The sequence below is a fragment of the Pipistrellus kuhlii genome, unplaced genomic scaffold (assembly GCF_014108245.1).
Source record: "Pipistrellus kuhlii isolate mPipKuh1 unplaced genomic scaffold, mPipKuh1.p scaffold_m20_p_4, whole genome shotgun sequence".
NCBI classification, from domain to species: domain Eukaryota; kingdom Metazoa; phylum Chordata; class Mammalia; order Chiroptera; family Vespertilionidae; genus Pipistrellus; species Pipistrellus kuhlii.
The window spans coordinates 48321837-48347139 of record NW_023425540.1 but is presented as its reverse complement, the minus strand read 5'-3'; the positions used below and the strand labels follow the sequence as shown (position 1 = coordinate 48347139).

Genomic DNA, 25303 nt, shown 5'->3' with positions numbered 1-25303 from the left:
TAGCCAGTTTGTTGATCACAGAATGTGAAATAAGAATACCCTGGCTAACCTGTGTAACGCAGTTGTTCTAAAATGTAGCACATTTGCTGTTAAAGCCTTGCAGACTCTGCACAGTCTGGGTGACGGGAGGTTTAATGTGCACAGCATCTAGCCGTACGAAAAGTCTGCTTTTTTATAACCTGTGAATCTAACTTTTACTTTTGAGCCTGTGTTAGATGAAATATAAGTCTTTAACCGGTCACTTCCCAAAGAGATTCCTCAGAACTCTTGAAAAAGGCCTTGTTCTGAATATTCCAGAGTATTGGGGGAATGTTTCAGAGGAAGGAACCCACAAGTCAGCATTTTCAAGAAATGACTTGCACGTATTTTAATTCTTACACGAAATAATGTGTTCACATTTGAAATATTTAAAAGGTTAAAATAGCCGAAACCGGTTTGGCTCAGTGGATAGAGCGTTGGCCTGGGAACTGAAAGGTCCCGGGTTCGATTCCGGTCAAGGGCATGTACCTTGGTTGCGGGCACATCCCCAGTAGGGGCTGTGCAAGAGGCAGCTGATCGATGACTCTCTCATCGATGTTTCTAACTCGCTATCTCTCTCCCTTCCTCTGTACAAAATCAATAAAATATATATTTAAAAGGTAAAAATACGCTTAAGGAAAACATTTGTAAATGATTGAGTCTTTTCGTGACTCAGTATCATATTCATTATATCACTTACAATTTAGAGAAAGTAAAAATAAACTTACAAAAACTAACTTACCTTTCCTGGTGTTTTTAAAATGCATTTAACTTTCTCCATTACATTTGAAACATCCCCAGAATCTTTCAACTTCTTCCGGATATCTTCTTCCAATTCTTCCCATTGGAAAGCACCTGTAAACAAATGACATGCATACTGACTTTTTCTGTTAAAACGGGAAGAAAGGTATCTTATTAGAAATCCATGTTCCCCAACCTAAGGCAGGCACAGTCGCAGAGGGGCCATCAGGAGAGAACTTGGAGGTCAACAGAGGTGGGGCACAGACCCTTACCAACCCCCCCTGCAATATGGCAGGCGCCTGAACCTTCTCCCATTCTGAGGGAGGTCTCCTGCCCCCTTGGCTGCGTCGCTTCCCATGCACAGCTCAAAGTGGGACCCAGGTAACAGACAGAGACTTGGCTGACAGCAGCTGCCCTCTCACTGCAACAAGACTTATTTGAGAGGGTCTCATACCCATGGTGTGGGCAAGTGGGTTTTTAATATCCAGGTCCAGCCTAGCAGCAGGAATCCTCAGGCCCTTTTCAAGAAGGGAAATAATCAACTCCACTAATACACAGATGATAAATGAGATTGATGCTAGAGTGTTGAGTATGACAGATGGTAGCCAATTTCTCAGAGGAAATTAATGTGGCTAATGGAAATAAATGAATATTCTAAAACAAAACAAAACAAAACAAAAAACAGCTGATTGTACTGTTCAAAAAGCTGTTCCTAATGGGTTAACAAAAATTCTTATAGGTAGAGCGGCCACGGTAAAATTGCACAACATGTTATGAATCTAAAGTAGTCATAGTGTAGCGCAACTAACTTAAAATGTAAAAGCTATCAAGACTACAGTATAAAATTTCCAAAAGTTTCCTATTATTTAAAGTAAAAAAGGGGGTGACAGTGGAAGAATATCATGTAAGGAAATATATCCTGATAATAATTTACATCTAAAAAAATTTGTGCTTTAGAAAATTATCCTTCATTCGAAACGCTAATAGCAAGATACCCATGAAAATACACACATGGTGACAAAACAAGCCAGGGGAAAATCATTTGGGGGAGGGGGGGGGAATGAAAAAGAATCTCAAATAAAGTTTAAAGAAAATATCCCTTTATTAACTTTTGGTCGAGAATATGTTTGTATATTTTCAGAAAACAACTCTGAGACCATCTGGAATTCTGTAACAGAGAGGAATAGACAGAAGCACTCCAGCCATGAAGACAGAAGAGACACAATTCAGAGATGGAAGATGCTGACGACGCCTCAGCATACCAGCAGACAGCAGCCCAGGACCAAACCAGAAACAGGCGGGCCTGCATTACCGCCATTTGTCCACCAACCAGATCTGAAATATCATGGCTGGCATGTACACATACAGAACTATCTGGCATTGAAATTGGGACGCAAAAGAACTGTTGGCCCAGAAAGGAACTCACTACAGACTGATTCATTTACCTCTCAGCATAACAATTATGGCTTGTTGCAGTTTAGGTTCTTACAAGGATCACATGATCTCACCCATCTAGAGGAAATAACGAACAACACAAACAGACCCGGAGAAAGAGAACCAGCTATCAGACTCTCAAACCTCAGAGGGAAAGTAAGGGGGGATGGGGGTAAGGGGAAGAGATCAACCAAAGGACTTGTGTGCATACATATGGGCCTAGCCAGTGGCCATGGACAATGGGGGGGGGGGGGGGCAGCATATCTAGGGAGGGGTTTGATGAGAATGGGGGGATAAGGACAATTATGTGAGACCATAATTAATTTTAAAAAAAAGAATCTAAGTTCCAAATCAAAACATAAGAAAGAAGAAAAGAAAAAAAGAAGAAATCCATGCTCCCTCTTTTTTAGTATTCTAATTTTCCTTTACCAAATATATATCCTTGTAATGACACCAAAACATTTAAACAACTCTCACATTTTCAAAAAAATCAGTTTGCCCTCCCTTTAGTTATCCCAAACCTAGTCTTCGTCCTCAGAGAGCTGCCACCTTTCTGCAGTCGGTGGTCAGCTGGCGGTAACAGCAATGGCCAGGAGGTGAGTTACCACACAAATAGTCCAACACCCAAATTATGTACTGGTCCTGGGCAAGAAGGCGGACCTGGTCTTTCCTCAGGTTGAATAACTCACAGGATCATGGAGAGCAGTGACTGTCCCCGGGCAGAATGCACTGTCAGGGTCACATTAAGATGTTTCATAGCCACCTCTACAGACCAACCAGAAGAGGGGCAGCTAGACAATTTTCTGAAGAGCCACACGACAATGGCATTGGAGCAAAATCTCCCCACCTAGTCCCTCACTCCTCTGGCCTCAGCCTGACCCACTTCCCAGTTCTCTCTTCCTGGGCTCACGTCACTTCTGTGTCATACTCTGTCAGCCCTTTCCCCTCGATGTTTTGAGGAATTCCCACTGTATGGTCCGCATAAGTTCAACTTTTCCACACACACTCCTCTCCGTTGGCCTAGAGCAGCATCCCTGCTCCCTAGTGGCCTTTCCCCTCCGATCTATCCCCTTACTCAATGCTGATAGGTTTCAATCCTGACCATGATATTCCAGGAGACTATCCTCCTCCACTTCATGGTTTATAGGAAGTCCTACCTCCTAAAAATGGAATTTAAAAAGATGTGCTGTGGGAGTTGGCATAGTTGGGGGACCCAGTTCCTAGTTCTATCTCTGCCATTAATTACTGGTGTGACTTTAAGCAAGTAACTTGTGGTCCTATTCCCTATGCTCTCAACGTGTCTCTTACGACGTTTCCCTTTATGTATCTAGAACTTTGCCAGATGCCTTCATCGATACTGCGGACGGCAGAGGGCACATAACAACCATGTACAGAACCATGAGGTCAGGCAATGGCAGCCAGTCTGTCCCAGTGGGATCCACGTATGATCTGAAGAACCAGACTGGTAGTCCTGCCGCTCTCAGGCTTCAGACAGAAGAGCCCCTCAGCACTCGGTACTCACGCACATCTTTAAACTTCTCCCCCAACCCCCTGCCTTTACGATGACTACAGAGTACGTGGTGGGATGGGGCAGGGGAAGGACAGCCCTGGTTTGAAGTGTGTGCTGTTTCTGTGGTGAAGATACTCTTACCAAGGCCATATTCAAGCTACCAACGTGACATCCAGAACACAGAATTGGGCATAAACGCGATCGGCTCTCACAAGGCGGTGCCAGCTGGCTCCAGCACACTCTCCTACTTCCTTCCTTAAACTGCTCTTTTTCCGACTTCACTCTGAGCTCCCCATCCACCTGATTCCCAAAGGTGTGCAGTCCAGGACAAATCTGTAGTTTCTGTTTTCCTCTCCCTGCACTGATGATTTTTAATGTCAAGGTCACACATACTCTTTTCACAAGCTGATAAATTCTTTGCATTGTCTCCAGAAATTGCACACGCACAGATAGACATTAAAGTCTACATACAATGTCAGAAGTAAGAGCCCTTTATAAGCCAAGGGATGCCAGGCCAATAAGATGTATTCTACGCCAGTGGTTCTCAAGTCTGGCTATGCATTACATTTACCTAAATACTTTTTACAAACCCCTGGCCACTGGCTCAGTGGTGAGAGCATCGGCGTGGACCAAAGGCTATAAGGTCTGATTCCTGGTCAAGGGCACGGACCTTGGTTGCAGGTTTCCCAGTCTCTAGTAGGGGTGAATGTGAGAGGCAACCAATCATGTGTCTTTTATAAAATAGATCATTTACAAAATATTATGAGAGAAGGTCTCAGCCTCAGACAAACTGAATTAAAAATTTCTGGTGCAGGGCCCCAGACATTGATTTTAAAAAAATATATATATATTTTGTTGATTTTTCACAGAGAGGAAGGGAAAGGGAGAGAAAGTTAGAAACATCAATGAGAGAGAAACATCAATCAGCTGCCTCCTGCACACCCCATACTGGGGAATGTGCTGGCAACCAAGGTACATGCCCTTGACCAGAATCGAACCTGGGACCCTTGAGTCCACAAGCCAATGCTCTATCCACTGAACCAAACCAGTTAGGCCTTCAGACATTGATTTGAAAAGCATCCCAGCTTAATCTAATGTGTACTTCCCTTAGACATTTCACCCATTGCCAAAACCCAGGGTTAGTGGCATGCAGCAAACAGTAAGTGCGAGTTCCTGTGATTGTTTACACTCATGCTATTAAGGGAGAGCACAGACATTGTCTCTTAAAAGTAAAATTATGTTAACTAAAGAACACCTATACAATATCTCTAGTCAGAAGATTACGTGAAAGAAAGCAATCATCAAATCTAAATAGATGGGATTAATGGCAGGTAAATCCCCACAGGCCATGAATCTGTTTAAGAACTGACACAGAAAGATCCAATAACCTAAACCAGAATGAAGACTAGTTCATAAGAGCAGTCTCTTAATAATTAGAAATACTAACTAATCATCTCTGACACGTTTAGGTCCTAATAAAGCAATAATCCTTCGGCTGGGATTTGTTTATTTGTTTTTGTTTTTTTACTATGATAAAACTATTAAGCATGAACTCTATGCCCTTCCCAGAATTTTAAGTGTTCAATACAGTATCTGTTAACAATGGGCATGATGTTGTATGCACAGATCCCTAGAACTTACTTGTCTTGTATAACTGGCTGGAATTTCCTTTAACTTCTCCGAACATTTATTTACTTTATTTAGACTCTTCGAGTGCATAGCATACCTTTGTGTCTGAAGCTAAATTTTTATGCAGTGCAGAAAAAAGCGTGCCGCAGAATAATTCCAAGTGCTGACATATATACTATGCAAACTGAAGATGAAAATGTGCTTCCACATATTCATTTACCCTGATGGGATATTTCAATGAGTGATGTGAAATTCTAAGGGCCATCTGTGGCAGGAAGAGCTCAAGCTAAATTCTTGAGGCTCTTACAAATATTTCAATTCATAACCATCTGAGGTCGTGTGACTCAGGAATGTGCAAGCATAAAGACTGCAGTGAGGAGCACAGTAAGGCTGTAAGAATGTTGCAGCTGTATGCCATTTAAGGATTGCTCCACGAAGACCGGGAAACGGCTGCCTCACTGTCCAGATCACTCCTTCTTTAGCGTTAGTCAGTCAGGACTTACACATCACGCAGGGCTAGCCACTGTCCAGTGGAGACTTAACATGTACAGAGCACCCGTACTTTTACGGTATCTACTCAGAAATGTGGATAGAAAAATAAACCGAAACCTGATAGGTGTAATGTGTTAACCCGACTATTACACAGGCCCTTCTTTTTCATTTCAAATTCCTAAAGATAAAAAAGGGGGGTTATTTTTTAAAAACTAAGGTATTCTTTGTAATTTGGTTCATTAACAATAAGGCTAGGAGATAGACTTTATATGGGTTTTCAGCCACGTGTGCTCAGGGCAAATATTCCAAGTGCGCCACATCCTGGACTTCTACCTCTGCGCTGCCAGCCCAGCTAACGTGAGTACAGACAGCTCCTACTAACAGCTGTGGGGAGGCTTCTGTGAGGGAACCGTTACATAACTGGGTCTTAGAACCTGTGCACTGTTCAAGTTTTTAAATGTTTAACAAACAACAAGAAAAAAAAATAAACAAACAACAAAAAAAAAAACAGCTCACAAACCTGGCCTCCTTACTGAAGTCTCTCAAAAAAAAAGAAAAAAAAAGTAGGTTTAAATTTTTTGTTTGATTTGATAGAAAAATATATTAAAATAAAACATAAACTAAGTCAATAAAAAACATTAATAAATTTCTAGGCATTTGGATAGTGGGATTCTGATGTTTTTTCTCCATACATTTTCTGCATTTTAAAAAATTTGTCTTCACTATGGAAATAGAGCCTTAATATCTGTTAAGCATAACTCAGGTAATATAACTTTTGCTTGGGTCTGAGGTTACACTTTGTAAATCATTGAGAACAATGCACAGGTGCCTTACTGAAGCACTGGGGTCTCCCTTACAGTCCCAGGTCAAGGGCCTGTGGCCCTGGCTCAGACCTGACACCACCTCTTGCTGGGCTGTGACTTATAGGAAACATCAGAACAGAAATGCAACAGCTCAGTGTCAGACTAAGAAGCCAGAGTGCTGAACTGGCAAAGGAGATCAGTAAGCTCTCCCGGTCTGTGGCCCGAGGCCCTCTCCTTGCTATTCCCAGGCTCGCTTAGTTCCCACCCAGCCACTAAGAACCACTCCCCCAGCTTCAGGAAGGGATACAGCAGGGCACCGAGGGCCCCAGCTCCAAACAGCTCTGCATCGGTCAGCCTTGCAGCGGATCCCGTTTTGATTTTGGCACTAAAACTGAGGGCTCCTTTCCTGGGTCTCTGGAGCGAATTCCAGGTCCTTATGCCCTGGTTACGGCTGTCCCCAGTTCTTCCAAGAGGTGTTGCAACTGCCGTGGTCAATCACCCCCTGGGAGACTTGGGAATGCAGACTCTGGTGCCCACCCTGGGTCTACGGAGTCACACCCTGAACATTATCAAGATCGTGTGCGCACTTTAAGGTTTGAAAAGCACTGGCCCAGATGATGGACAAACCGCAACCCAACCACCTGTTGTCAGATGTTGGCCTTCTGGAGGTAGATCGCGAGTGAGGGGGCCTCGGGATTGGACTTCTGTCTTGTTTGCTCTATTCACTCCTCCCTCCCTCACTGGAGATGAGTTTCCTAAAGCCCAGTCTGGCCATGCTTAAAACCCCAGAACCACTTGTAAGAACAGTAAACACTGGTCTGGCCAGCCTCATCTCCTTCCAGCCAACACCTCCCACTCTTGCTCCAGCCACAGGGAACTGCTGGTGGTTCCTGGGAAACAGCAGTTACCAAAGATTACATTTTCATTAATGCAAATTTCCCAATATGTAATTTCTTTCAAACAGCATTAGGGGGAACATGTGAAAACCCGGTAACAGGTCATTGACTCTGGGGAAGGGAACTGGGGGATGAGGAGTACTTGTCTTTTTCCTTTCTCCCTTCCTCCTATCTGCATGTATTCATTTTGCAATTTAGAAAAATGACTCCCTAGGAGAAGACAAGCAGGTCTGTCACTGGAGAGACAGCTAGCAATTTTACTGCTACAATATTAGAGGATATAACTGACCTCAAAGTGCTCATGTGCCTTCAAAAGTCTTCAGTATGCGGGAAACTTGCTGAATAATTCATAATTACAACAATAAAATCATTGAAAGGGGCAGTCAACACTTCCTTCATAGTTTTCTAAACATATCATTAAAGTAATTTTCTTAACATGTAAACATTTTGTTTTTACACAATTGGTCTTAAATTATGCACTGTGAGATTCTAGGTTTAAACATAAAAATCCATAGAACCAAATGAAGTCTTTAGTCTGGTTTAAACATACGATTCCCCATTCCTGGAGCCTATTCATTAGTTTCACCGACACTGGCAGAGAACCCTCCATGCTAAAGGCACCGTGCTGTGTGCCCTGTGAGAGAGATTATTTATGCCTTTTCCAAGTCAATAGTCACTGAACAATGAATACTGTTTATTGTTCAATTAACACCTACTACCACATTCTACTCCAATATATTTATACTAGAGTCCCAGTGGATGAATTCGTGCACCAGTGGGGTCCCTAGGCCTGGCCCACAATCAGGGCCAATCAAGGTCAGGCCGATTGGGGCCTGTCAGCCCTGGCGGAGGGGGGGCGGGGGGGGGGGTGGAGATAGGGAATGGGAGGTTGGTCGACAGCCCCATGGAGGGAGCTGGTCCTCAGCCCCCCTGGTTAAGGGACCACATTTGCCGTCACCCACCCCCGGTTACCCCATCCCAGCCCAGGACCAAAGGGTCAAGAGAGGGAGCGATGGTTGCAGGCCAGACACAGAAGGAATGACACTGCCACTGATGCTGCCAGCCAGCTGCAGGAGTTTGGCTGTGGGAGTGCACTGACCACCAGGGGGCAGCTCCTGTGTCTGCCCCCTGGTGGTCAGTGTGCATCATAGCAACTGGTTAACCTGTGTTTTGGTCGTTGGGTCATAATGGCCGCTTAGGCTTTTATAGATAGATAGATAGATAGATAGATAGATAGATAGATAGATAGATAGTAGGTAGGTAGATAGATAGATAGATAGATAGACAGACAGATAGATTTTAACCCACTAAAATCTGCATGCTGCAACTGTACTTTTCACAACCATTACTTATTTATTTTTGTTGATCCTCACCCGAGGATATTTTTTCTATTACTTTTTCAGAGAAAGTGAAAGGAGAGAGGAAGGGAGAGAGGATAGGGAGAGAGGAAGAGAAACGGAAAGAGAGAGAAACATTGATGTGAGAGAGACATCAACTGGTTGCCTCCTGCACACACACACACCCTGACCCACTCCAAACCCACAACCCAGGTATGTACATGCCCTTGACCAGGAATCATACTTGAGACTCTTTGGTGCCCAGGCTGATGCTCTAACTGCTGAACTTTACAGGCCATGGACAACCATTAATTTTTAACTGAAAATTATATAACTATAGCCACAATGAACAAAATAAAATCTTATTTTTAGCATCAATTATTTCAACTGAAGGGCTACTCAAAACTTTCTTACCTACAGGAAACTATACTTCTCTATTTGCAAACCTTTATAAGCTTCATCTCTGTTCCCAATTCTGATGTCTAAAAATGGACTATAAATGTTTCTCCAGACACATTTGAGAGGAGTGACCTTAACCTAATATTTCATTAACATGTGATAAGTCCTCAGAATATATATATTTAGATACTTTAAAAGTCCTTTTACATTCGTTCTTTTCCATTCCCATATGGGACACTCAGATGTGAGACCATCAATTCAGTTGATAAAATGCCTGTGGTAAAATTTCTATTCTTTAAAATATAGTTGCTCCTAGGTCTTTAAAAGGATAAGGAGAAAAATAATGAATAAGCTGAATCCTAAAAAAGTAAGAGCACAGTAAGAAGAAAAAAGTCTAAAATAGTCATAGCCAAAACTGATCAGATCTCAGCCTAAACTACCTGATAGTGCTATTTCTATTTCCTAAACAGAATGCAATGACCCTGCTAATTTCTCTCCTCATTCCCTCCCCAAATCTAAGAGTCAAACAGAAAGGGGAACATGTAGCTAGGTTTTAAGATACAGACACTTATTTTGATATACACCTGGACAATGTTATTTCTTTAAAGTTAAACTGGACAATAACTTCTTGTATTTTCAAGAAGTTATTGTATTTTCTTGCTTAGTATGAAAAGAGATTATTTTTTATACAAGAGGATGTAAAACCAGGCCAAATAAACCAGTAAGGAAGATGGAAAGCCTGGAACAATTCATGGGCATAAAGCCAATACGATTTTTTATGTATAATCTTCACTCCAGATGACAGGAAGAAAATAAGTGTGAAAACACTTGAGGACCACAGACATACCTCATTTCAATAGCCTAAGAGAATGTACCAGAGCCATCGGACAAGATACCTGAATAAATGAAGCGCAGGATGTCCGATAGACACGAACAGAAGAGGGCGTCTTTAACGATGACTCGGAGTGGTGGGTTGCCTGGAGAGTCCGGGCTAGCACCTGGGAACACAGCCTCCCTGTTTATAGCAAACAGATCCTGGGCTGTGCGGATGATACTGGAATCCTGGATGTCAGCAGGACTCTTCACATTGAAAAGCAGCATGAACACGTGGCTTACGGCGCAGAGGACGATCTTGTGGGCCTCCACCACCTCCTTCAGGTCTGGGTTGTAAAACACCACGTCCACACACTGGCAGCAGAACAGCAGGTTGTGCAAGTCAGAGTTATAATGCGAGGCTTCGGCCTTCAGGACGGGCATTTTTTCTGTTTCAAGACAGAAAATGACTCTCTTAGGTCTCCAGACCAATCATTTCAGGTTTACAACAAAACATATTTTTTAATAGTATTTGGCTGAATCATGCAAAATTGCCAATATTTGGCCATTTTTTACCTACAAAACCAGCAATTTTATATAAGTTTAATCAATTAAAAACATAAAACTAATGATCCAAGGACTGTAAAATTTCATAACTCAGACACAGAAATGCTGTACTTTTATAGTGCCAACAAAAAAACCATTAACGCCATAAGGAGCAATAACATTTCTCATTATGTCTGTGCCCCCAAATAAAACACTGCTCCAAATACTGAATTTTAGTATGTTGATAGTCATCATTTTTTACTGTCACCTGTCAAAAATGCAAACAAATTATTGAATAAGTCTCGAAAATGACATGGGAAGTCATTTTCCTCCTAGGACTAGAAATGGGGAAATAAATCATTAAAACTGCAACTTCTACTGAAACCAGTTTGGCTTAGTGGATAGAGCATTGGCCTGCAGACTGAAAGGTCCCACGTTCAATTCTGGTCAAGGGCATGTGCCTTGGTTGCGGGCACATCCCCAATGGGGGGTGTGCAGGAGGCGGCTGATTCTCTCTCATCGATGTTTCTAACTCTCTATCCCTCTCTCTTCCTCTCTGTAAAAAAATCAATAAAATGTATATTTTTTAAAACAACAAAAAACTGCAACTTCTGAAAGCCAGGGCTCAATGTCTCGGACTTCATTGTTTAAAACCACCTTGACCATTTTGTGTTGATCCTAAAATTAGTATATTATCCCTCCCGATAAAGCAATATGCTTCCCTAGAATCAACTTTTCCCCCTCAGCACATCTGAGTGTTGGCTCAGCTCCCTAATTTCCAAAAGAGGAAACAACTTTCCATTCTCTGGTTTGATCACTAACAAAAATAGATTAGCCTTATATTGATTCAAACATCCACACAGTCTGCATCCCAGGCTCTCATCATTGGCCTTATTGTAAAACTCTGCTAACTTTTATCCAAAGCTGAGCTGAGGAAAGTGTTATCTGGGAAGCGTTGCCTGGAGGACCTGCAATCACCTGAGTCAGTGAAATTCAAACTTCTTTGGCAATAAAGATGTTTTATGCTAAGCACATGTGTCAAACACAAGGCCCACAGGCCAAATCCGTCCCGCCAGGCCTTGCAATGTGGCCCGCACTACGCTGTCATCACTGCACTCCGCTGCGTTTCCATCACAATGACAGTTTATGACTGTTCAGTAAACCATTCGGCCCGAGATTTAGGCTGGATTTTAGATTTTGGCACCTTCTCTGACTGAGTTCGACACCCCTATGCTAAAGCAAAACTCTGTACGATGAACAAAGTTCTCTTAGTGGTAAATAACATGAAATGGCTTTGCTTCCTCTGAGGAACTGGTGTGCTTTTTCTTCCTAAAACGGACTAAGAAATTATCTATCTGCATTATTCATTTGGCTACCCCCTCCCCCCCGAACCCATCTTCTCATCCAGAAGGTACTTAAGGCCCCAGTGTTTGCTATGTAACAGGCCATGTCTCTCCTTTCCCTGTACAATAGAAAGTTCAAAGCCACATGTGTATCGTTTACGGCAGCAATCTTCAACTGGTGTGCCGCAAGCATTTCTAAAACATGCAATACGTGACTAATTTAGTCAGGGGCACTGACCTCTTTTTCCTTAGATTGTTAAAAAAATGACAGCAGTTAACACAACAACAGCCATCTGGTATGAACCAATCTAAATTACACCAATTTTTTTTTTTTAATCAGCAAAAAATATATTTTTGGTGTAATTTTAGTAATCAGTTTATATGTGCCAGGAGATGAAAAAGTTTGAAAATATCTGTTTTATGGTGTAAATATCTCTATAATTGTTTTTAAAACCTTGAATTATTGTAACTCCCCATACTAATTTATATTTTCCTGATTTTAAATTTACATTCACTCACTCAAAAAATACTGTATGAAGTACCTACTTTTTATACATTAGTGTCCTACTACATCTATCACAAAATTATGCAAAAAATTCTGATAACAGTTGATGTAATTTTACTAATTTTTAAATTTTATTTTCTTTTCAACCTTGTATTGTGAACATTTTCAAACATTCAAAAAAGTTGAAGTATATAATGAGCACACCTATACCCTTCCCTTAAATTCTACAATTATTAATATTTTGTCATTTTTTGCTTTATCTCTAGATACACACACACACTCACTCACAGTACTGACCCATTTAAAAGTAAGATGAAATCATCAGGATATTCTGGGTTTAAATACTTTCACATTTATCTCCTAAGAATAATAACATTCTTCTATTAAGCACAGTGGCATTATCATACGTAAGAAAATTCCATAATATTACCTAATTTCTAGTCCATATTAAAATTTTGCCCAACTGTACCATGAACATCTTTTAGATGTTTTTATTGAGCCAGTAGCTAATCAAGGTTCACGCATTGTATTTGGGTGTATATTTCTTAGACCACAATCTAGAACCACAGCACACACTATGTTTAAGAATCTATAGGTTCAAGTTTTTAAGACAGTAGTCCTCAAAATATGGTCCAAGTAACACTTGCTACCAAATCACCTGGGAATCTTATTTAAAAGGCCGATTGAAGGCTCCATCCCCACTTTGCTGAGTCACAATGCCAGGTAAGTCCTAAACATACTGAAAGCTGAGAACAATTGCTCTAAGACCTGTGAAGTGATCTGTAATAAATATCAACAGAACATCTGGACATGGGCTAATAAACGCACCTGGTTGTTCAAGCTGAGGTGGTCTAATTCCATGGAACGAGTTGCTCATCTTCCTTTTCTTCATTTTTTCACTCGTCTTCTGGTTTAAGGCTTGAATCATAAAATACTCCAACTAAAACGTGAAGCAAATGTGAATTAAAGCTCCAACAAAACTATGTAGGTGACATGATTATTTGTATCCAAATCACACTTGCCAAATGTTTTGAATGCCCAGACCATTGACATGTAAGCTTTAGCAAACACCTTCAAACATTATTTTTTTAAATGTACCAGGTAATACAGATTGTGCCTTGTCTAAACATAAATAAGCTATCCATTCAAGAAGGAACTGTTTATTCTCCTGAATGATCAAGGAAGCCTAGCAATACAACTGTGTTTATCAGTAACCATCTCTCTGGTAACCATGGCAATTAACATTAGAGAAAGTCAAGGCAGGAAGAGATATGCTAGGTCACATATGCTCATATTAGCTAGGGAAGCTCTCTGCTCTTTTCCCTGAATAAATTCCTTACAAATACATCCTTTATTTTATAAATTTAAAATCTTAACCACATGTACTTACACAGCTCCAGGCCTATGCTTTACATTGCGAGGTCTGGGGCAAAAGTACAAATGCAGGTCTCCGTACCACATACCTAAATATTTAAACTGTATACATCAAGAAAAAGAACTGTTATGTGAAAATACTGTATCCTCCTGCTTTGACAAATAGGTCGTCATGAACGCCTGGAAGGCCAGGTTCAGATTTGAATTCTGAGTCCTCAGAGTTTCCTGCAGCACAGGGCGAGTTGGGCCCTAACTCTTGGGCCCCAAGATCACCCCTTCTTTTCTCAGCCCGGGCTCCATCCCATGCCCTGGGGAGGTTTATGCACACCAGCTACACATCCAAGCTCCACCCACTCTCCCTTCCCCCATCCTCTCAGGTCCAGGGGTGCACACAACAGCACTGTGGTCCCCCTGGAGGAGGGACCCAGGAAAGAGTCCTGAGCAGGCCTGGGACACAGACTCGGGCCAGCTACCTAGAGAGTCCTGGGGTCCTGGGCTCTGGAGCGTGGTCAATACAACCCCTCTGTTCTGTGTTGATGAAACTGTTCTGAAATATCTGCTAATCAGCACAGCAGCCACATGTGGCTATCAAAATGTGCACCTGAAATGAGACAAGTGTGCCCAAGAAACTGAAAATGTTAAATTAATTTAAACATAATTAGCCACATGTGGCCAGTGGCTATCCTATTAGATGCCGTGGTCTGGGAGGGGCTCCCAGCTCCAGAGGGCACAGCCCTTTGGCTCCAGTGTCTCGTGCCCGGGGTGGGGGGTGGGGGGTGGGGGTGGGGGCACTGGAGGACTAATGAGGCTCTCTCGGGCTCCAGGGCTCAGGCCTGCCTTGCCCTGATCTGAGGTAATCCTGCACAGCTCTTCACCCCCGACTCTCAGACATAGGATTTCCAATGCTCCTTTCACTCTGACATCATCCCCTCCACCCATATTCTTACAAATATCTTCATTTCTTACACTCACGACCTCAGCTGTACTTTACATCTCAAGAGTATGAGAAGAGATCGCTCTGGTTTTATCTCCACATTCCCACTGAGAGAGTTTAGAGAAAAACGAGGTAAGGAAACACTGAGTTAAGGAAAAAAAAGAAACTGCCATGTTTTTCTTCCAACCTTGGCCACATCTTCAATTCTCTTCACACCTCCAGCCCTAGCTGTAACACTGGTATCAGGAGCGAAGAGAGGAAAGAAGAGAAAGTGAAAGTTGGGAGGTGGGAAGAGTGACTCTGAGAGTTTCAGGTTCAGGAACTTGAATGGGAAACAGGAGGCCCAGGACCTCCCTGTACCCCTCTCCCCACCAAGAGAACCAGCCCCTCTTCTCCAACAAATGAAACCAAACTGTATTTCACACCCCCACCCCTCAGCCAATTCCATACCTATTTTCCATAGGTATTTCAGGAAAATGTAAGGGTATTAAACCAAATTAAGATTTTTTTTTAAGCCACTATAATATCTGCTTCACAGGAAAATTAGGTTTCACCTCTCCCAGTCTATCTGCCCGTTGCTTATCAATATAATTAAATAAGATAAAAATTTCTCAGTCATTGATAATATCAATATTGTGAGTACATCTCCCATAGTGGTTTATTATTAATGTTTCTTATATTATTGGGTGATATAGTTATGGCTATTTGGTAGAAATTAGAACCATTTATATCTGATCCTTATTTTAGCTTTGGTTCTTATCTGGAGTTTAGTGACTCCAGAACAAATGAATTTTCTATAAGTTATCTGTGGAAACCTCAACATCTTAACATAAATCTACATAATGAATGTTCTGGCCTATCGGAAAGGGTACTTGATGAGGAACTGAAGGTAAAGTCCGAAGAGCTACTGCTTAATGCAGGGTTTATCAAGGCTGACTGAATTTGTCTATTCAAAGAAACGGCTTCCTAGAGGGTTGGGGAGGTTAAGTCTCCAGTCAGTAATACTTAAATGACACAGCTCCACGGCATTCCCCAGGGGCCCTGCAGCCCCAGGCCTGTAGGGTAGGTGCTGTGTGCTAGATTTGGCCTCCAAGGTGCCTGCAGAGCCAATAAATATTACTGCATTGAGCTACCCCTGGCTCCCCACACATCCCGAGAGAAGCTGCCCTGTAAGTAGTTCCTCAGTTCTGAGCTACACCAAGACCAGAAGGGCATGGAGTCCTGCTGAAACATTCACACAGAGAAGAATAGCTCTTCTTTTCAAGTATGAAGGAGAACCTTCCAGGCCCACCAGCTCCGGGTGCCAGGCTGGTTGAGCTATTTAAAGATGACTATCAAAGCTGACATCATGGGCTTGTGTGAATAAACACACTTTAATAAAGTGGCACCAAATGGAAAATTCCAAAACATCATACATAGACAAGAGGAGATGTGTCATTTGGAGAGAAAAATAAAATCATAATTGTATTCTGAACAAAACCTTTTTTTTTTTTTTCCTACTTACACTCATATTATTTCTCAAGGTTAAAACTAATCGTGCCTTTAAAACTAAAGTTCGAACTGAGGTTCTGGAAACTAGATAAAGAAACACCCGACAAATGCCATCAATGTGTGTGACGGGAATTTCCACTCACCACGCCTCCAAAGTACTTCCCGATGTAGAAGTCATCCAGGCTGTGCAGCTCCAGGTAGGTAGCCCCTAGCTCTTTGGCAAGTTGGATCCCTTCGGTCGTACTGACACAGCTTCCTCTGTCTGAGGTGCACAGTGGGCACGTGCAAGGTAATTCTTCTAAGAGGAATGTGAGCAACAAAGAGCTTTGAGTTTAAAGGGGGGGTGGGCGCGAGGCAGGGGAGGTATGTACAGATGATCTGAACATTAAATAACAAATTAAACGCTCATACCCAGCTCAAGGGCATTTAGTACATCCATGATCCACTACGACTCTGAATAAAAAGCGTCAATGAAAAGTCCCTAAAATAAACAAGCTTTAACTGCAAGAAGAAGAAACAGTATTTTAGAAAACAGAAGAATTTAAAAATAGGATTATGGATATTACCAAGTATTACAGCAACTGTACCGTGAGTCAGTAATGGCTGGCCTGTTTCCTTTTACACAACCTTGACATCCTAAGTATCGATACAAATTTAACAACATGGTTGCCCATAGAAACCATGGAAAACAGTGGGTTCTCTCCTCTCTCTCTTTCTCTCCCTCTCTCTCTCTCTCTCTCTCTCTCTCTCTCTCTCTCTCTCTCTCTCATTATATTTTAAATATATTCACCAAGTTTGAATAGACCTTATACTTTTAATAGAATCCTCAATTTGACCTGAATCTTCAAGGCTGTAAGACTGCCTCCTCTTTGTAGATTTCATATAAAGTGTATTCTTATTCATCAAAACATTTCAATTGTTAGGTTCTAAAGCAGAGACCACATTTAATCACTCTTTATCTTTTTCTTCAAGATTGAAAAAAATAAAAAATAAAAACTGACGGAATAAAAAGCATTTACTCAAAATGTGCACTGTCCCAAGGTTCATGTTTGTAACATGTACAAATCTATGACTGGGAAGGTGCCAAATCAACCTTCTATTAAGTACACTCCTTAGTAAGGCTAAAAACGTATGCTCAACTCTGTATTTGTCCGCTGGCTTCATTTTGTTTCATGCCAAAACATGAGATCTGTCACTGCTCAAAGGCGGCCAAGTCCAAAGAGGGTAAATCTATTTCTAGAAATGCATGCTGCTGGAGAGTGGCTTCCCTGCGAGGCTGACTCTGAGATGGAATCAGTGTGCAGGTGGTTTACTGGGGGGTGATCTTGGGAACAACTCTTCTTAAGAGTGAAGGAAGTAGGATTGGGCAGAGGAAAATCTCAAACTGCAATACAGTTGCAACGGAGGCCTCCACTGATCATACAGGGTACTTTGGAGCTTAAATGGCCCTTAGAATGGCTCCCCTTTGGGGAAAGGCAGCCGGACCTTTACATCCCTAAATCCATTGGCAATCAGAGGAGGACCCCTGCGTGCAGGAGCCATAACCCTGAGAAAGCAGCTGCTACAGGCAGAGGGTAATGCCTGGAGAGGGGCTCAGCTCCATGGCCTCAGCAGCCAATGAGCCCAGCAACAGGGGGAGTAAGAACAGTGGCCTTGAAAGGGCATTTGGGAAACTCCCCACGGCCTACATAGCAAATCCTCTACCAAGGAGCCACGTACTGACAGAGCACATGTGTGTATATAGGGTGCAGGCTAAGGATATTGAGTGCATGTGCATACTATGTATGCAACTATGTGTGTGTGCACACGACAGATAATTTTAGCTTTACTGAAAGCATTTTAGAGCTCAGAAACCACGTACATACTCACATCCTCATTTTACAGAGGAGGAAACTGAAGCTCATAGAGGAAACCGAAGCTCATTCAATACTGTGAATGAGTGAACTGTCCAAGTCTCCTTGAGTTAGAAATGGAGAAACAAACAAACAAACAAAAACAACTGTTACTTGCTCTATCTGATAAATAAAGCGACATCAAGAAATGAGCTGAAAACTTAGTTTGAATAAGTAATTATGGATTCTAAACATGTGGAGATTTAACAGTTAAACTTGGATTCTCTAAATTATGGTATACTTTCTACTCTGAGTTTCTGCATTTACTTTTTCCAAGATCATTTTAAGTCTGGAGTCAAGTCTTCACACAGAACCTAGCCTACTTTGAAAAACATTGGTATTTCACATTCTTTAGAAAGCGTTCATAAACGGCGCCTTTAATTTTCTGAAGACAGAGGTTTCTTATGTCTACAAAGCTCTTCTTATGTGGATGGAATGGGGTGGGCAGGCATTAAACTTTATTTCTACACAAAAATAAAGCAAAGTCAGTAGTTTTCAAGTGAAAATTAAGTGAACAGAATTTGAAATACTTTTTTAACCAATAATCTGATTTGAAGGAAAATACAACTAATTCCAGATTTAACTCAGCTCAGTAGGGTTTCCCAGTGTGAGTAGCCATACATATATTAGTGACACTAAAAAGTTCCTCCTTATATCTAACTGGAGGCCCGATGTACGAAATTCGTGCAAGGGGCTCAGCCCTTGCAGCCATAGTGGCTGCCTCAGCCCTCGCAGCCCTGGCTTCGTCCGGAAGGTCATTCTGCTGTTCGGCCATTCAGTCTAATTAGCATATTATGCTTTTATTATTATAGGTTTTTATGTAGCTTCTTAGACACAAAAAACATTTCTTTTTGTTCACACACACACAAAAGGAAAAATATCTAGGCATTATGTGTTGGGTAGGAGAAAATCAACAAAACATTTATGGATTAAATAAGCCTTCATTGAGCATTCCATCAGAAACAAAATAATTTTAAACTGTGGAGCCTTCTTCAGGAGTTTACTCCCAAGAGCCTACCTCAGGGTCAAAGGGACTTTGTGACTCAGAGTGTTATGCTTCCAGTTAACACTGTAGCTTTTTTTCTTCCATGTTATCTTTTTAGTTATCACTAAATGTCCATTATTTTAAAGCAAACACAATGTAACTCTGGAATTAAAATGAACTGCATCTCTTTCAAAGAGGTGGCTTTGTGAATCTTTAGGGTGAGTCTTACGATGTTGCCAATGCTTGAAACTTTTAGAAACCCTTGTAATGCTCTGACCCAGTGGCTCAGTTGGTTGAGCGTCATCCCACACACCCAAAGGTTGCTGGTGGGATACCCAGTCAAGGCACATGCCCGGTTTACAATCTCAATCCCCAGTAGGGAGCCTACAGGAGGCAGCTGATCTATGTTTCCCTCACATCAATTTTTCTCCCTCTCCCTTCCTCTCGCTAAACTAAATAAAAACATATTTTTAAAAAATCCTTGTAACAATTCTAGCATAACAATGTACTAGGCTATATCAGAGCTTCAAAAAGAAGATAGGACACCAATTTTCAGGAGCGAAGGCTATGAATACACCCTAGGCATGTTTGAAAGATCTTTTTCCTACTTTAAAGATTAATTCAATATTTAGTAAAAGCCAAAAATTTATTCAGAGCCAAGAACAATGAAGAAGATATATACACTCAAGCTTGTCAAAACATGGGTAACAAAGGAGAAATGAGATGATTGTATTTGCTAAACCAATGCTAAAAAGAGACCAAGAGAGGAGTTACCAGTAGTTTCATGTATTACAAGAGATTGGCATACATGAGACAATAAATGGGAGACAATATTGGGAGACAATAAATGCCCTTGAGTTGAATAGGCAAATTTAACTTTGCAATTACTTTGTGATAAATTCTTATAAGGCAAGTTAATTTCATCTTGTCAGTGAAATTTATTTTTTTCATCATGTATTGTGGTTCATAAAAAAGATTAAAGCATTCCTAAGCAAACATGTATTAAGCCCCTACCACATCAAATACTAGAGATATAAGGATACACAGATAAAAGAAATTCATAATCAACGGAGCCAATATAGACATGACTACAAACAATCATAATGTAAGTACTAAAATAAAGGTAAACAAATTCACCATGGAAATTGAAGAAAATGAACTCTGCCTGGTGGGGTATGGAAGGCTGCACAGAAGAGGCACTGATTTAAAAGATAAACATGAATTTGCTATGCAGGTAGGATGGGGGTGTGCAGAGGGGCACTCCAATCAGAGGATGTGGCCTTCGCAGAGGCCTGGACGTGAGAGAAAAAATAGAACACATTCACTTCCAGTTTCAAGATGACGAGCTAGGCCCACACTGCAACCTCTTCTCTCTGCTGAATCACAAAATGATAAAATAAAGAGGAGAAGGGGGTAAGAGGAACGAGGGAGAAAGAAAGAAGGGAAGAAAGGGAGGGCTGGGGGAGGAAGGAAGGGAGGGAAGAAGGGATATATGCATATACAGCAAAACAAAAATCAGGGGAGAGATTCTCACCCAGGAAATAGGACTGCATGAGAGGCCACAGGCTGATGGCACAGGACCCAAGGGGAAAGCTGAAGCTCGGAGTACTGGTGGGTCATGAAGTTCTGCACCTTGTCAACGTCAAGAATGCTCCCTGCTCGATGACTGGGGAGGGAGGGAGTCCCAAGGGCGACCTAGTGGAGATTATCGAGTATCCTAGTGAAAGCTGCAAGGCCTGCAGATCCTGTTTGTACTTCCACTCCCACGCCTACCCCGGAGAGCAGATGGGCAGAGGGGGAGGAAGGCATCAACAGGGAATCTAAATTATAAACGTAGGCAAATAACTATCAAACACTTGAGAAGCATCCATACCATGAAATAAAATCTCACCAAATGGAAAGACTTATAAAATGCTCCCCACTCAAAACCAAACTTAATAGGGCAATCAAAACAGAGTCTTGAAATAAGTATGATTAATTGAGTTTTTTTAAAGTAGTTATGTCCTTAAAACAAGAACAAAAAATTATGAAAGAGAACCAATTAGAGATCTTGGATATGAAAAAAGCAATAGACCCAGAAGAACTAATTTGTGAGTTGGGGAAGAAGAAGAAGAAGAAAAAAAAAGAAAAGAAAAAAAAAAAGACCAAGAATTCTCCCATAATGGGACAGGGAGAAATAAGGGATAGGAAATAAAAATGATGAGAGAAATGGAGGCAAGGTCCAGAAGTTGCAACATCAGTTTTGTAAGAGTCCCAAAAGGAAAGAATAGAGAAAAGGAAGGGAAGGTGATATCTGAAGAAGTCAGGAAGCTGGACCTTCCCAGATCTAAAGAAAGACATTAAATCCTTCACAGAGTTCAGTGTGATGGTCATATGACACAGAGGATACACCTATCTTGTATTTTAGGCACAACTTTGCATTAGAAAATTATGGAAATAAGATTAAAACATCGGATTAGAATAAGGGTATCAAAGCCTAGAAGCCCTGACACCTACAGTAATGAACACCCCAGAGCCCAGATCTTGGTTTCTAAATATCATTACTCATTATAAGGAACCAGAGCTCCTTGAAGAAAGGACGAATGCCAGGCCTGGCGCAGGCAAAGTGTAAGATGAGCCTGGGGCATCTTGTGCCAGAAAATAAGGAAGAACTCAAAAATTAATTAGAGCTAGCTTGAAGAGGCTCAGGAATGTTCCTGCCACCCACTGTGCTGATTTACTTGATGCCATGACACAAAGATGCCAAGCTAAGGGGCGAACACAACACAAACTACAGTGCCCCGCACCACTGTGGTCAGTAAAGAAATATGCTGGAAGAAACTATCATTTTCTCCTCTCTATAGAAGACATTAAAAAGTGCTTATCATATAAAGAGGGGATCAAAGACCGTGTAGCTCCCAAAAGATAAGAAAAGTTAAAGAAGTGTCAAGCTGTTCAATAATAGAAAGATTGTTTAAGTATTTTGTGGTATTTGACAGCTGTTTAAGATTTACAATCTGTTGTTTCTTTTCTCTTTCATAAATATTCATTTATGTACATATAAGTTGTTTTTATTTTTCCTTACTAAGAATCTCTAAAACTGTGTAAGTTTCAGGTCCTACAAAATCTGGAACTGCCCCTATAGGAGATCAAAAGGAAGGCTGCTATGACAGAAGAGTAAATGACTAGGATCTGAAATCCAGTGACTATGGAGAGGAAACATGAGTTTGAGATTCGTTTAAAATGTAAAATCTAGAGCTCTTCCGTCAACTGGATATAGGGGGTGGGAGAGAAAGCAGGATTGGATGATTCCAGTTTGGATCAATGTATAGATTTGAAATTATTCACCAAGATAGGGAATTCAGTAAAATGAGGAAGGTGTCTGTGGAGCTAGGGGTCGTGCGGGAGACAGGAGCCAGAGAAAGAGACTGGGTAATCATCAGTGTTGTTACAGAGCAGGCTGGGGCAAGGGATGAGCGGATTCCTGGTCAGAGTAAAGAGCAAGAAAAGGTGATGTCAACGAATGGAACTCTGGGCAACAACTACAGGACGTACTGAGATATGTGTGTGTGGTGAGGGGACAGGAGGTAGGGGAGTAGCAGTAAAGAAGAACTAGACCAATTACTAAAGTACAAATAACTCTATTAACCAATGGAAGAGCTGTGTTTGAATAATTTCAAAGAGCAAATTATTATTGAAATGAATTACATTTGGCAATAAGCATAGACTAACCTGGCAACCCTGAGAGGGAACAAACTCAATGTAATTGTAAATGTCAAAATTAGATTGTAGTGCACTGAAGAATGAATGGGAAGATACTTTCAAGAATCACAGCCAGCAGTAAGAAGAAAAATAGAGATACAGAGGAAATGTGGGGTCAAGGAAGGGTCAAACTCATTTGAATCTACTAATGTTAAACATGTTCCTATCCTATGACTCAACAGCCCCGATTGGAGGTAGAAACCTAAGCATCATCAAAAGGAGCATGGATAAATAAATTACAGCTATTCACACAATGGAATTTACAGCAATAAAAAGAACAAATGACAGATAAGCACAGCATAGATGAATCTCAAAAGTATTATGCTAACTGAAATTAGTCAGACACCAGTCATTACATTTGCATGAAGTTCAAGAATAGGTAAAACTAATCTATGTTTTTAGAAGTCAGAACAGCGGTTACCTCTGGGGAGGGGTGTTATTATAACTGGGAAGAGGTGAGAGAGAGCCTTCCTACATGCTGCAAATGTTCTATATCTCAGTGTGATGGCTGCATGGATGCATACAGATGTAAAAAAGCTGCACTCAAAGATTAGTGAACTTCATGTCCATTACTCTGCTATATCTCAATAAAAATAAATAAATGAATAAAACTAAATATTTAAAGACAGATTTACTGAGAAAATACCAGTACTATTAAGAAATATAAGGTATCAACAAATCAAAGTGATTTTTGAGTTGGCTCTGGGATACTTGATGCATTGTAATCACAGCAGTTTTCAATACTTTCCTTTGACATCTCATGATCAAATCCAATGATTAAGAGATAATAGCTGGCATCTAAACCCACAGTCATCTAGGTGTTGTTTTTTTAAATAAAAATTATATTAATCATTAATAAACTTAGCTCTATTTAAAATTAATATGGTACTCACATTATAAAAGAGAAAACGTAATACTTACCATTTTGTCTGGTACCGACAGCAGCAATGATTACTGGAACTGAATTTAATGCTCTTTTTATCACCGGAATATAATTATCCTTCACTTCATGGAATGAAAACTTGTCATTTACGTTGTATTTGATCACAATGATGTCAGCACCCCCAATCAGATTTCGAGAACTGTACCAGTCACTGTCAAAAATGTCCTAAACCAAAATGCAAAGAGTAATCTTTAGTCTGTCTTCAAATCAATCATGTATCAGTAGTTTAATTTCTTTGTTATATTTTAACTTGTGGAATTCATTAAAAATTTTATTTCACAAAAGTAATTTCATAATTTTTTAAATGTTTGAAGTCTACAGCTTCTTATTTACTCATTTAGCCTAGACAACTAAGTAGTGGTAGACAATCTAGAGAATTCCTGAGAAGCTAATGAAATAAGCAACCTCTTTCAATATTTGTGTTTAAAACTAAGCACTTTGCTTTAAAATGATGCCTTATTCTTACCACCTAGTAATTTTAAAGACATAACGCTAAACATTAGATGGGACGCATCAGTATGAGTAAGGAAGCTTCAGAGGATTTTCCTTGACCCAGTTAGACACTGCGGAATTATTCAGTATTTTGAATTGTAATGCACTGTAAATTCTGTGGAGCTCTATATTTTATTTGTATTTTCAAAATTCATATATACTTTCATGTATACTTTGGACAGCACCGCATGCATACAGTATGTACATGCAGGTGCATGGTGGGAAGGGTGCATCTATAAAAAGATACTGTGTATTATAAGATGCTAACATGGTAAGAACTCTACTTGCAGTTCACGTATTTTGCTCATATAAGTTAAAAATTTAGGCCCTAGTGGGGCAGCTTGGTTGGTTGGAGTGTTCTCCCACGCTCCAAAAGGTTGCAGGTTTGATCCCCACTCAGGGCATGTACTGGAGGCAATCAGTGGATGTTTCTCTCTCACATTGATGTCTCTCTCTCTCTCTCTCCCCATTTCTTCTCTCTCTAAAAATCAATGAAAACATATCCTTGAATGAGGATTAAAAAAAATTCAGGATAAGTCTTTCTAGTTTTGAAATACTTTTGCATGAGAGTTCTAATATTTACATTTAGAACTGAAGCCAAGAATAATTCATTATGGGCCCTAGTCCTTAAAATTCAGGGCTTTAAGTTTTTCAAAGTTTTTGTGTGAATAGCAGAAAGAAAACATCTTTATGTGTCTTAATACCACTGCTAAATATGCATAAGTAATTTCTTCTCAAATCCTAGTTAACTATTCATCATTACTTGTCCTGTCATGTGGCCTTTTATACGTATTTTATGGATGTAATAAAGTTGGATTAAAAAAATATGGTCTGACACCTATTTTTGTGTGAAAAAAGATTTACTGGAACATACTTGCACACACAGACACACAACACACACACACAACACACACACAAATAAAATAGACAGGTAGATGTGGTAAACAGTTCCAAAAATTGCTGGATTATAGAAGTGTTCGTTTTG

The 25303-nt window shown here is 40.7% G+C and overlaps 1 protein-coding gene across 5 annotated transcripts in view; it reads right to left on the bottom strand.

Annotated features, from left to right (window-relative positions):
* The window catches only part of RHOBTB3 (Rho related BTB domain containing 3), a 55660-nt gene that overhangs the window by 26260 nt on the left and 4097 nt on the right, over positions 1–25303 (bottom strand). For 4 of the 5 annotated variants that reach the window (XM_045571762.1, XM_036409399.2, XM_045571764.1 and 1 more), the window contains exons 3-7: positions 23805–23991; positions 16409–16563; positions 13295–13406; positions 10156–10521; positions 761–873 (exon numbers count right to left, since the gene is read on the bottom strand). In XM_045571762.1, coding sequence (XP_045427718.1) covers positions 761–873; positions 10156–10521; positions 13295–13406; positions 16409–16563; positions 23805–23991 — 933 coding nt within the window. The remainder of the gene's footprint in view (positions 1–760; positions 874–10155; positions 10522–13294; positions 13407–16408; positions 16564–23804; positions 23992–25303) is intronic. The other variant, XM_045571763.1, reaches the window with a different exon arrangement.